At 41.0% G+C, this 12,462-nt stretch overlaps 2 protein-coding genes across 11 annotated transcripts in view; one reads left to right on the forward strand and one right to left on the reverse strand.

Moving 5' to 3' along the window:
• Positions 1-687: 687 nt before the first annotated feature.
• LOC113614390 (uncharacterized) lies at positions 688-1,144 on the reverse strand. Its single transcript, XM_027095865.1, has one exon. It carries the CDS (start codon positions 1,119-1,121, stop codon positions 795-797), a length of 327 nt encoding a protein of 108 aa, XP_026951666.1. The 5' UTR covers positions 1,122-1,144; the 3' UTR covers positions 688-794.
• Positions 1,145-1,177: 33 nt separating this feature from the next.
• The window catches only part of WDFY3 (WD repeat and FYVE domain containing 3), a 264,038-nt gene continuing 252,753 nt past the window's right edge, over positions 1,178-12,462 (forward strand). For 8 of the 10 annotated variants that reach the window (XM_027095860.1, XM_027095857.1, XM_027095863.1 and 5 more), the window contains exon 1: positions 1,184-1,284. The gene's annotated coding sequence lies outside the window, so the exon portion shown is untranslated. Of the gene's footprint in view, positions 1,285-12,462 lie in introns of all 10 variants that reach the window. The other 2 variants (XM_027095853.1, XM_027095854.1) reach the window with 2 other exon arrangements.

Below are 12,462 nucleotides of genomic sequence, written 5' to 3' on the forward strand. Positions count from 1 at the left end.
ATTAGCAACAAACAACAGAGGGGCAAACTGATGATCACTAGCATCTCTAGCTTTACCAAAGCGTGCTAATTGGGTCTAAACACTTGTTTGTTAGGACTGCAAAGGTATAAGTAATGCCCTTTACAGGAAAGGGGAAAAAAAAACCCCTAAAATCTTAAGGTGACCAGCTCAAGGTCACTGAGGGAAGGCAACCGAGACTGGGCTCTTCAATGCCTCGGTCCTTTATTGGGCCGGAGCCAAACACGACACCATCCAGGAGTTTCAAAGCTGCGTAGTAGAACAGCTAGCGTGGGCAGTCCTTTTGTACTCCAGCTTGTGTAAAATTAACCCAGCCTCCCGTTCTTCCATCGCTGCCTGACAGCATCCAGCAAATGGGTGTAGGGTTAAGGAGAGCAGAACCCAGCTGTCCTTTCTTAGCTGAGTCTTTGGACTAATTGGGACAGAGGAGGGTGAGAACCGCGGGAGAGGGGCTGGGATTGGGAGAGGGAAACGGGAGCAGCTGAGAGCAGGACGGGGGAAAGGAAGGAAGCTGGGGTGTGTACCTCTTGGAAGGGAAGGGAGAGAGGGACAAGAGTGAAAAGGGGGGCCAAACTCAGGCTAAGAGAATCGGAGCCCGCTGCCTGCAAGAGCGGGCGAAGCCAGCTAGTAAGAGAAGGGTAAAAGCGGGAAGCAGAGGGAAGGGAAGTAAGGAAAGAGGAAGGAAAGACAGAAGGGTTAAGAGGAAGAGCGTCTGCAATTTCTGCGGCCGGCTCAGTAGGAGGGGCAGGAAGGGAAAGAGGAGGATCCAGAGTCAGTCAGTCAGGCAGCCAGCGGGAGGTGGAGAAAGCCGGAGGAGGAGGAGGAGGAGGATTAAAGATGGCCACCAACAGCTGCGGGAAACGGCAACAGCCCCTCACTTTCCGGGATGGTCCCTGCGGGGCGGCCCGGCCTTGATGGAGAAGAGAAGCCCGAGAAGCGCCGAGGCTGAGGCGGCGGCGGCGGCGGGGACCCAGCGAGGAGGAGGACGCAGGGGAGCAGGGAGAGGGGCAGGAGAAGGGAGAGGCGGCGGCGTCGCTACCCTGGCCGCCTAGCGCCGCTGCACGCCTCGGCCGACCGGCTCCCGCACCCCACGGCCGCAGCATCGATCCCGGCCCGAAGCCTCGTCCCCCTCAGCGGGGCTCCCGGGCCCCACCGTGGACGCCGCGCCCGCCGCCCCCTCCCCGTCGCCAGCGCGCCTGCGGCGCGGAGCCCGGCCCGCCCCGGTCCCGCTCCGGGTCAGGCCAGCCTGCGCCCACCCGCCCTCCGGTGAGTAGTGCCCCCTGCCCGCCGCCTCCCACCCCCAGCCCTGCGCCCGGCGCGCCGCGGCCGCTTTGTTCGTAAGGGGCGGAGGCGCTGCCCACTCGCGGCCCTGCGCCTGCTGCCCCTGGGGACAGGCCGCGGCCCAGCTGCCGTCCTCCCCCGGGACAGCGCTGCCCCAGAGCCACCGCCGCCGTCTCCAGGGCTGGCGGCCTGGCCTGTGTCCTCCACCGCGGCCTGGAGAGGGCGCCGTAGCGGACGGGTCGGGGTTGGGGTCAAGGGCTGCGGTCGGTGGGGAGCGATGCTGGGGTAGTTCGGGGGGTGGGGGAGGAGGGGGCTGGACGCTACCTCCTGTAAGCAGTGGGGGCGTAACTTGGCGATACAGGAACCGGGGTCCGGTCCGGGTCCCTCAGCCAGACCCCGCGGGGTCTCGGCTTCCGGAGCCCCCCGCCCCCGGGCGCCGTCGAGCGAGGCTTCCATCCCTCGGGCGCTGTCTTCGCTGACTGCGGGCCTTTCCTGGCTTATTCCCGAGCCCTGCTCTTCCCCCCACCCCCACGCCCTGTGCTGGAAACCTTCGTTTGTGGAAGCAACCAGAGATGCTCTCGCGGAGTGTGTTTGCCCTTTTTTTCTCTTGTACGGGGGATGTGGTGGCATCGCGAACATTCACGGTTACTGTGGGATTTAAACAGCAGATGTGACCTTTCCGACCAAAAGCCATTCGGCAGACCTGGCCAGTGTGTGATCCTCAGGTGCAGCGTTTCATTGATTTTTACCATTGAATTCCGAGATCTACGGTGTTAGGTTTTCCTTTCACTGAAATAATCAGATAAAACCGATTGAAAGGATGTTTACTATGTATGTGAACCCTTGCCTCGACTTCCAGTGCCTTAAAAATCGTTGTTTCCTGTGGGAAAATGGTGCTACTGCATGCGAAAAACTATTTTTTGTTCAGTGATGGGCATGAGTTGGTCAGTGCCAAGTGGTTATTGTAGTATGAAAACGAAACAATTAAAGAAAAACAAAACCTTTTGCTTTGAGATAGCAGCATATTTCCAGGTTGGAATTATTTGATAGCAGGTTTGGAACAGTTTCCACCATCAGACGGGGTAACAAATAAACAACATAAAACAACCAAAAATATGTTTGATTAAAAAAATAAATAAACTAGATGTGCTAGTAGTGCGTACGTCTAGGAAAATATAAATCTCGCTTGAAAAGAAAAATAAAACTTTAACATGGGACGCTAAGCATAGGAATCAGTTTTTTTTGATATTTAAAAATACATACTGCATTAGACTGACTTGGGAACCCTTCCTATGATATTTGAGCATCAGTGGTGCATGTTACACTATGAACCATTCATTCTCTGGCTGGTAGAAATATAGGTTTCTACTACTAGTGTCTTTTTGTGAGTTGAAATTGATTCATGTAAAAAATGTTATGCTTGTAATTTAAAATTTCTGTAGAAAGGAGATATGAATTAGAAACATGATGTTCTGGTCTTACTTGGAAAAGAAAAGTTTTTTTAAAAAAGTAAATGACAGTGTGCTGTTTCAATATTAGTTGGATTCTCTACTTTGACAATTCTTAAAATCCACTGCTCAACTTTGTAATTTTAAGAGTTTACATCAGGCATTTTTAATTTCATGCATGAGCTTCAGAGGGTCCTTGAATCCTTGGGAATCATATGAATGTAGCATATATTTCTGGGGAATATATATATTCCCATATATTTCTGTAGCATTTTCTTCTGGGGAAAGGGTCCATGGAGTCAACACATTCTCAAAAAGATCTGGCTATGTATGCAAAGAATTATGAACCACTGGATATATAATTAAAGAATAAATCTCCTATGTTAGGAAAATTAAAATTCTTAGGATTAGATTTGATAATTTATATCTTTCACTTCCAATTATACATAAGAAATGTTTGTTATTGACAGTTTAGCACATAGAAGTCATTTTTCATGCATTCTTATTGAAACCTCAGGAAAATGTTAATCCCATTTTACAGATGGGGAAATAGATATCGAGAGAAGCTTGTTCAAAGTCATAGCCACTGGCGGGCCAGCATTTGAGCACAGACTGTCTAAAGTCAGAGCCAGCACTCCTAACAACAAGGCTGCACTTGGCTCTAAGTCAATGACAGCATTTGCTTGATGTTAAAATGAGTAATTGATGTTTCGTTGTAGTTGAAAAGTGGATCTGACATTGTCATAACACAAAATATCACGGGATTTCTGAGCCACTGACTGAGTAGGAAGAGACCTTAGTGATACTAACCTCTCTTAATGATACTAGTCTGGAATGACACTCAAAGTAGGGCCATTTCTACATTATTCTTGGCAGGATTATCCCGACCCTGTTTTTTTACTTCCTGTGATTACAAGTTCACTTTTTTTTTTCTACCATTTTCTCTTTATGTGAGTTATCTATTTCCACTAAGTTCCAGTTCCCTCTTTGTATGTGTGATGCATTTGTCATCCATAAAAGAATTAAGAGATAAATGACTTCTACTCTATAATTTTTTTGTAGTCAGGTTTACTGGGTATAATTTACATGTGGTAAAAGTTTTGGCAGATGTATACAATTGGCTGATTACCACCACAATCAACATATGAAACATTTCTATCACTCCAAAAAGTTCTCTCATGCCCCTCTGTAGCGAATCTGTTCCCTCTACCTCCAGGCCTTGGCAACTGTTAATCAAATTAATGTCCCTGTTGTCTTTTATAATATCACATAAATGAAATCATACAGTATGTAGTCTTTGGTGTCTTCTTTCATTTATCGTAATCCTTTTTTTTTTTTCCCAACATCTTTATGGGAGTATAATTGCTCTACAATTGTGTGTTAGCTTCTGCTATATATAACAAAGTGAATCAGCCATACATATACACATATCCCCATATCCTGTCCCTCTTGAGCTTCCCTCCCACCCTCCCTCTCCCACCCCTCTAGGTGGTCACAAAGCACCGAGCTGATCTCCCTGTGCTATGTGGCTGCTTCCCACTAGCTATCTATTTTATGTTTGGTAGTGTATATATGTCCATGCCACTCTCTCACTTCATCCCAGCTTACCCTTCCCCCTCCCCGTATCCTCAAGTCCACTCTCCACGTCTGTGTCTTTATTCCTGTCTGGCCCCTAGTTTCTTCAGAACCATTTTTTCTTTTAGATTCCATATATATATCATAATACTTTTGATATTCATTAAGTTGTTGCATGTATCAGTAGTTTTTTAAATGGTGTGCTGATAAACATTGTAACAGCCTGCTCTCCAGAAAAGAAAAAACAATCCCTGATTGATAGCATCTGCTAATTATTGCAGTGTGTATACTCTCATCATGGCCCGTGTTAAGCTACCTAAATCAGCTTGCAAAACTCCTGAAAATTAACAGTGGGCTTTCATAAGCTGTACCAGTCAGCCCTAGCACGCCACTAAATTTGTTCCTTTGTATTGTTGAGTAGCATTCCATTATATTGAGGTACCACGATTTGTTCATCCGTTCATGAGTTGGACATTTGAGTTCTCCGTTTTGGACGATTATAAATAAAGCTGCTGTAAACAGTTATGTACAGGTCTGTGTGTACGACAAATGTTTTCAGTTTTCTTGAGTTGTACCTAGGAGTGGGGTTACTGGGTCCTATGAAAAGTGTATATTTATCAATCTTGGTATTGAACTGCCAAACTGTTTTCCAAAATGACTACTGTTTTGCATTCTTATCTGAAGCAACGTAAGAAAATTTCAGTTGCTCTACACCCTTGTTAACACTTAGTATTGTCAGTTATTAAAACTTTAGCTGTTTGTTATATGTCTAGTGGTCTCCTTTAATGTTTTTGACTTATTAATTCTTACTTTCAATAGTATTTGAACCAGCGTAGGAAGTTTATGACAGACATTGCTAAATAATTTTTGGCCTGGTCATTGGTCATGATCTCAATATGAAGGCAATAGCACTTAAAGGATGTTTCTTTGAGTTTCTTATTGTACAGTTGGCTTTCATTTATTAAAATTGCTTTTATAAAAGAAAGCATCATTAGAGAATTCTGATACTTAGCTGTTAACATTTTTTAATGTGGTTTTAGAAAAAACTAGGTAAAGTTTTGTTTCTTTAAGAAAAATTTAGAATTAAAAAATTCTCAAATGATAAAGCATTTCTTCGATTTTTACTTGGACGTAAAGGGAAAACAATAGACTGAAATAATTCAGTCAAGTAGTCTTTGAAGTCATCCCAGATCTTGTAAGGAGAATTAATCCATGAATAATTGCAGCATTACTTTTCAATATTTAGAAAGCTGATTTTCATGTAATATTACAATGTGTGTTCCCCTCTGTTAAGGTGACTTTTGAGCAGAGGTTTAACGCATTTAAGGGAGTGAGAGAGTTTTAGATCTGGGAGAAAAGCAGGTGCTGAGGCCCTGAAGCAGGAGGGTGTTGAAGTGTTTAGAGAACAGTAGGGGGTTGGCTGGAGGGAGGTGAGAGCTGAGGTCAGGGTAGTGGAGGCCCATGGACCCTGTAGGCAGTGTAAGGACTTCTGATCTCAGTTTGAGCCTAGAGCGTGTCCTCTGCATGGACAGAGAAGTGTTCTGTTTCCTGCTTGAAGTTTCTGAAGTGTGCTACCCTCTCCTTCCTGGAAGCTGGTCCTTTTACCAGAAGTAGTACTTGGTTGTCCCTCCCCTATGTGTTCCCTTAGCACCTTTTGTCATACCTTTACTTAATAGCTGCTTTATTTATCTGTCTCCTCCCCCTAGATGGAGGTCCTAGATTTTTCTTTTAAACCTCTGAATTCCTGTTTCATTGGATGAATGCTTGTGGAATTATGTTGCTGAAAATGGTGTTAATCATTAAAAACTGGGTAGGAGGTACCCAAGAGTATTGCTCATGTGGACGTGGATTCTGTCTGTTTTGCTGACCGCTGTACATTTAGTGCTGGGGCAATGAGCTGTGCATAATAGGTGCTCAATAAATACTTGATGAATGACTGAGTGGACATCCATGTGCCAGCCTCTGCTCACTCTTTCCTCTGCTTCCCTTGGGCAAATCCCTTAACATGTTTACCATGGGCAAATCCCTTAACATGTTTCCCTATGGCCTTCCTTTAACTGCATGCTCAAGAAATGCCAAATACTTAGGAAATTCACTCATTCATTCATTCTAAACAAATGTAATAATAAAGAAATGTAGATAATTTCTCTCCAAGCTAAATAGGATTCATTGCACAATGTTTTTGTTCATTCACATTTCTGTTTTCCTTTCTTTAATGGGAATTTTTGAGGTTACTTTATTACTGGGCCCCTGAATCTTTAATAAACAAGACACTGATTATTTAATAAACAAGACACAAGGTCTAGAATATCACTTCTATAAACAACTGAAGCAGAAGCGCTGCAGAGTGAGAAAAGTCTAGTATAGCAATAAAGCCGATATTTTGTAGTGTTTCATTTGGTTGAACAGGCAGTCATAGCTGCTGTATTATTCGACTGTATGGATGCAGAGTTTTGGGGTTTTGTGCTCACCACTGAGGTTGTAGAAATGTCAGGCTCCAGCACAGACACGCTCAACACTGGAACATCTAGTTTATCATCTTAAGCCTAGAATTGTTAACGGTAACTGCGAATCCCTCCGTCCTTACATCTCAGCCTTCCTCGTTCAGTCTGATTCCCCAGTACCTGCATGTGTTTGAACCTGCAGGAGAAGGACATTGGGAGATGCTAAGTATTGCATCTGCAGAAGCTGTAAAGACTTGAGGAAGAATATTTAAAGTAATGTTTTTTAGTGATATGAGTCATTTTCCCTCCATTTTTTTTTTTGCGGTACGCGGGCCTCTCACTGCTGAGACCTCTCCCGTTGCGGAGCACAGGCTCCAGATGCGCAGGCTCAGCGGCCGTGGCTCACGGGCCCAGGCGCTCCGCGGCATGTGGGATCTTCCCGGACCGGGGCACGAACCCGCATCCCCTGCATCGGCAGGCGGACTCTCAACCACTGCGCCACCAGGGAAGCCCTTTGACATACCTTTGATAGGTATATCTTCAACACTTGATGAATCTGCCAGGCCCAGCTTCCTCTTCCTGTATAATGTTTCTTCCTAGTTGTGTCCCTCTGTTCTCCAGCCAGTATGGACTTCACGGAGGCCAATTAATTTAATATTAGCCTAAGAAAAGTAGGAATCTGGTACACAGTCATTATCTAATATTAGAAAGTCATACCAAAATTATTTTGTATTTTTTCTTTAGGGGGGACAACTAGTTTATCAGCACAGAATCTTTTAGGTTTATTGCCTTCCCCTAAGTAAAGCATCCACTAAAAAAAAGCATGTAAGTAAAATTTTGCTTATAAATTATATAAGCAAGGTGATTAATTATTGTAAATATATAGGACTCAACACTTTAAAAAGAATCCCACAAGTATCTTCTCAAAATATCCAGATTTCTTAGTAGATTTTGAGTGTTTGAGTTTAGAAAAGCAGCTTACTTGTTTTAATTTCCCTAACATTTGTTCAAACTGCATTACCTTACTGATATATTTTTTAAATTTTGAAGAAATTATAAACTCACAGTAAGTTGCGAAAATAGTAGAGTCCCATGTACCCTTCACCTATCACTCTTGACCAGTGGTAATATCTTACATGACTATAGTACAATACTGATTTATATACTTTATTACTAAAAGCACAGTGATCTTGCTAGCCTTGAAAAATGTTGACAAATACAAGAATGTTGATATTTTTGTTCTCCCCAGAGAGTGAAGAGGTTAGATTCTATACTTTGTTTCCATGGGCCAGCAGACCAAGGGTCTGTTTCTTCCCTTAATTTTCTGTGAAAAGGGCAACAGGTAACTACGCAAATGGCTGTAAGTCTTAAGAAAATAAATGTTTACTGTCACTCCTAGGAATTCTAAGACTTCATTATCAAGTGAAAGAATGATAATATGTTTTTTTATGTTTCCTTATTCTCTTTGTCCTAGAAATCCCTCAGTAAATTCATAATCAGTTCTTCTTGATTAAAGCCTGGGTTTCTCTGACTCTAAAGCCCAAGTTCTTTTCCTGTGGCACACTGCTCATTAAAACACAGTGATTTAGATGATAAATGCCACAGTTAAGTAAACAAGTATGAAATAAAAATAAACTCAGTTATTTTTAGAAATATCATTGTCGATTGATTGCCTAATAATTTTATTGTATTCAACTTGCTCTGGGAGCCTACTTCTTATTTCCCAAAATGATAATACACTGTAAGTAGATTCTCAAATGATGCTATAATGTATATTAATAATTCTATACTCTTTTCCTAATTATTTATTAAATGTTTTATTGTGTGCTGTCCTGAGTACTCTGGTAGATATATGGATGTTTTAAGACATGGATAGTCCTGCTCTCAATAACTTTATAATATAATGGGGATAAGATGGATGCATAAATAATTGAACAGTATGTGATTAGTCTGTCTGAGGGGTACAGAAGTTCTGTGGATACTTAGAGAGTAGAAAGATTACTTTTAGTTGAAATGCTTAGGGTAACCCTAAGATGAGGTTTGATCTGAATATCAGGTGGATTGGTAGAAATTCCTTGGTGAAAACTGTGAGATTTACTTATATCAGAATTACAGAAAATTATAAAATCAATCGATTTCACCATCAATGAATCAGATGAGGTCTCTTGGGAAAAAAATTAGTCTGAATTTATTATTTAAGTAATGAAGAAAAGGAATAAGGATAAAGTAAAACATTTAGAAGAAAACATATTTTTAACATGAAAACCTTAGCTTTGCTCCTGAAGCATTTTACAACTAGGTCACCATGAAAATTGTACTAAATATGACTTCCCTAGCATGTATTCTTTTTAAAGATAACTTGATCTGTTGGATTGATGACAGACATGCTTTATGTATTTCATTTCATTTGCTAAGTCCAGAAATAAATTAGATGAGTTACCTCTTTGGTCAAGATGAAAACTGATTTGTTGCTGTTTTATTATTTCTGAAGTCTGACCACTGTTTAAAGTATTTTTATTATCTCAGAGTGAAGTAGCATTGAAAAAATTATCTTGACATTGTGAACTTCAGCATTGCTAAGAGGTAGCTATTGGTGGTGGGCTTAAAGCAAAGGCTGGAGAAGGAAGGGAAAGGACAGTGTGGGTGAGTGGAAACACCATGAGGGGGGAACAGGGAGAGAGAGAGAAAATAAAGAGTTCCCTGTAAAAGGGACTTGTTCTGCCCAAGTCATTCAGTCTAGCAGATGCTGACCTATACCTAGTCAAACCTGGAGCATTTCCGAAAGCTCGTTTCTTCGTCAAACTTATAAAAGAGCAGAAAATGTTGAGTTTGCTTCAGTTATACAATAAATATTAATGAAAAATGGTGTCATAACATGCATTTGTATTCTTTGCCTCCTTTTCCACAGAGACCTAGATTTAAATCTGAATCACCAGAGTAAATAAGTTCAGTGATTCCCCGCTTGAGTTAGGTTACATAACCACCACATGCGTTGGCATAGGTGTTTATACTTTAAGGAGGATATGGGGAATCCTGACACGACATGGCAGCTGTGGAAAAGGCATTAAGGCCACCATTGCACCAACATGCACTTGTGTAGTTGGGAGAGGGCAGGGGGAAAATGTGCTGAATAGCCTTTCTGAGATGATAATACTAGTGATGTCTATTCGTAGCTAGGGGTATTGTGTCTTTCTTAGAAAGCTTATTCTTTTTTCTCTTTATGGATTTTCATGAACTCTGATTTTTCTCAGCCTAATGCATTCATCAGAAATGAGCCATTTTTTGACTGCTGTTTGCCGGCATTAAGAGATCTTTAAAAGGATCCCCATATTCTAACCTTTCTTCTTGCTACTCTGCTTGTTGACGCCCACTTTAGTGCAGAATTTAATAGTTGCTTTGCATATCCTAATGTCATCCAACAAAGCATCATTCCAGTCCAGTGAAGTTCTGTTCAGTGAGTGCTATTTTTTTTTTTTTCGCGGTACGTGGGCCTCTCACTGTTGTGGCCTCTCCCGTTGCGGAGCACAGGCTCCGGACGCGCAGGCTCAGCGGCCATGGCTCACGGGCCCAGCCGCTCTGCGGCATGTGGGATCTTCCCAGACCGGGGCACGAACCCGTGTCTCCTGCATCGGCAGGCGGACTCTCAACCACTGCGCCCCCAGGGAAGCCAGTGAGTGCTATTTTAATGGAAGAAGACTGGTTGCATTTCAGGACCTAATTGTTAATTTGGTCCTGTTATTTAACATTAAGCAAGCATACATTATAGATAGTAATCACACCTGGATGTGCTTTCTTGTGTTTTGTTAAAGTTTAGAAATGCTCTTACATGATTAACGTAATGGTGACACTGATTTGTATTAAATTTTTTTTATCTCATTTTTCTAAGTAGCAGAGTTAAGTACTATGCACAGGTTTTGAGTTAGACTTGCATTTTGTCATCAATTATCATTAAGAGATCAATAAGAAAGTCCTGTTTTTATTTAAAAAAAGTTTAAAGATGGCAGAGTGACTAGTAAAAAATGCTATAGCTTATTGGAGTTACAGTTAAAACTAAATTTCATTATTATTTTCCTCTTGGGACTTCAAATCACTAGAAAATGTCTATGAACAGCAATTTAGAAGATAAATTGGCCAGATGACTGAAATAGAGAAGTCCTACCAATGTAAACAAGTAGTAAGGTGAATTTTTAAAAGATAAATATTAAACATAGTGTTTGAGGAAAGTGTTATAGTAATATTAAGTTAGAATAGAGGGAAATAATTACCTGGTGAATAGTTAAAAGCAGATGAAATTAATCCATCATGTGAGCTACATTTTGCCTTGTGTTTATCGACTAGTACGGAGTGTTTTGGGGAAATGGGACTTAGGACTCACATTATACTTGGTTTTCTTCGAGTAAGGTCCTGCCTGGCAGTTGTCATTCCACAGTGGCTTTATTACACTGTAAGATGAGTACATTTGACACTGTTTTACTAGCCATCTGAATCCTTGATTTTTTTTGTTTTTTTTTCATTCAACAAGAGAATATTAACTGTCTGCTTTGGGTTCTGAAAATAATAAGATGATAAGATACTATTTCTCCATTCACAGAGCTAGTAAACTAGTTTAGTTTATGAACAGATAATTATTAAATAATGTGGTAACGACATCTGCTTTGAGGTTTTATTGGCTTTCCTTTCTAGCCACAGTATTTGGAGTTCCTTATTATCCATTGTACTTGTTCTTACTGCAGCCCTCTTGGCTTGTAAGAGGCCTGAGGTAAATACACACACCTTTTTCCTTGAATCTTGGGCTATTTTGCAGTTTTTTGTTATGTCCATAATGATCCCATTTGTAACTTGATCTTTAGTTAGGAATCAAGGTAGAGAAAGCCAGGAGGGGAAACACCTTTAATGAGGATATACTATTAATAACAAAGCTAGACTTTGGAGAAAATAATGGGAATCCCATTTTTTGGCAATAGATGGAATTAGAAATTTAATCATGTTTCATAAAGAAGAATTCAGCATTGATCAAAAGAGATACTAATTTATATGATTAGATGTATATACTTTATTGTTTTGATGTACCTTATTTGTTTTGTGTCAAGAAATTTCTGCTTGAACTCTTGGGAATGAAATGGTCATTTCTGTATGCTATAATAGAATATAGTTATAAAATGTGATTTTTTTTTCTCTAGTTTTAGAAATTATAATCTGATGATTTAAAAAAAAATTTTGGCATGTAAATGTCCAGGATTCATATGATGTTATTTTAATATCACTGTATTACAAAGTTTCCAATTCATACCATTTAGAAAAAATTTCTCATTTGTTTGTTTTGTTTCTAAATTATGTTACGTTTGTATACTTTTACCATATCTCAAGATTTGATAGAGTTTTATTGTATTTGTGATATGACAGAGCATGGCCAAGTTTTAGAGTAGGGCCGAGCTTACTGTTATACAGGACAGACTAGAATGAGTCCACATTTGAAAGTTTGCTGCATGTTAGAGCCAATCTCACCTAAACTACAGGTGTTTGAGAAAAAGTTCTCTTTGGTAGCCCATGTCAGGGATAGAACAGGCAGAGAACAATCTGCACAATCTATTGCTAATGGGAATTCAAGGTGAAGAAGCACATAGAATTGAGAGAGAGAGAGATAAATTAATGAGTGAGTTCATAAATTTATACATATATTTATATGATTGGCTGCC

Source organism: Aethalodelphis obliquidens, unplaced genomic scaffold, assembly GCF_003676395.1.
Source record: "Aethalodelphis obliquidens isolate GAN/ISIS:26980383/991018 unplaced genomic scaffold, ASM367639v1 scaffold95, whole genome shotgun sequence".
NCBI lineage: Eukaryota > Metazoa > Chordata > Mammalia > Artiodactyla > Delphinidae > Aethalodelphis > Aethalodelphis obliquidens.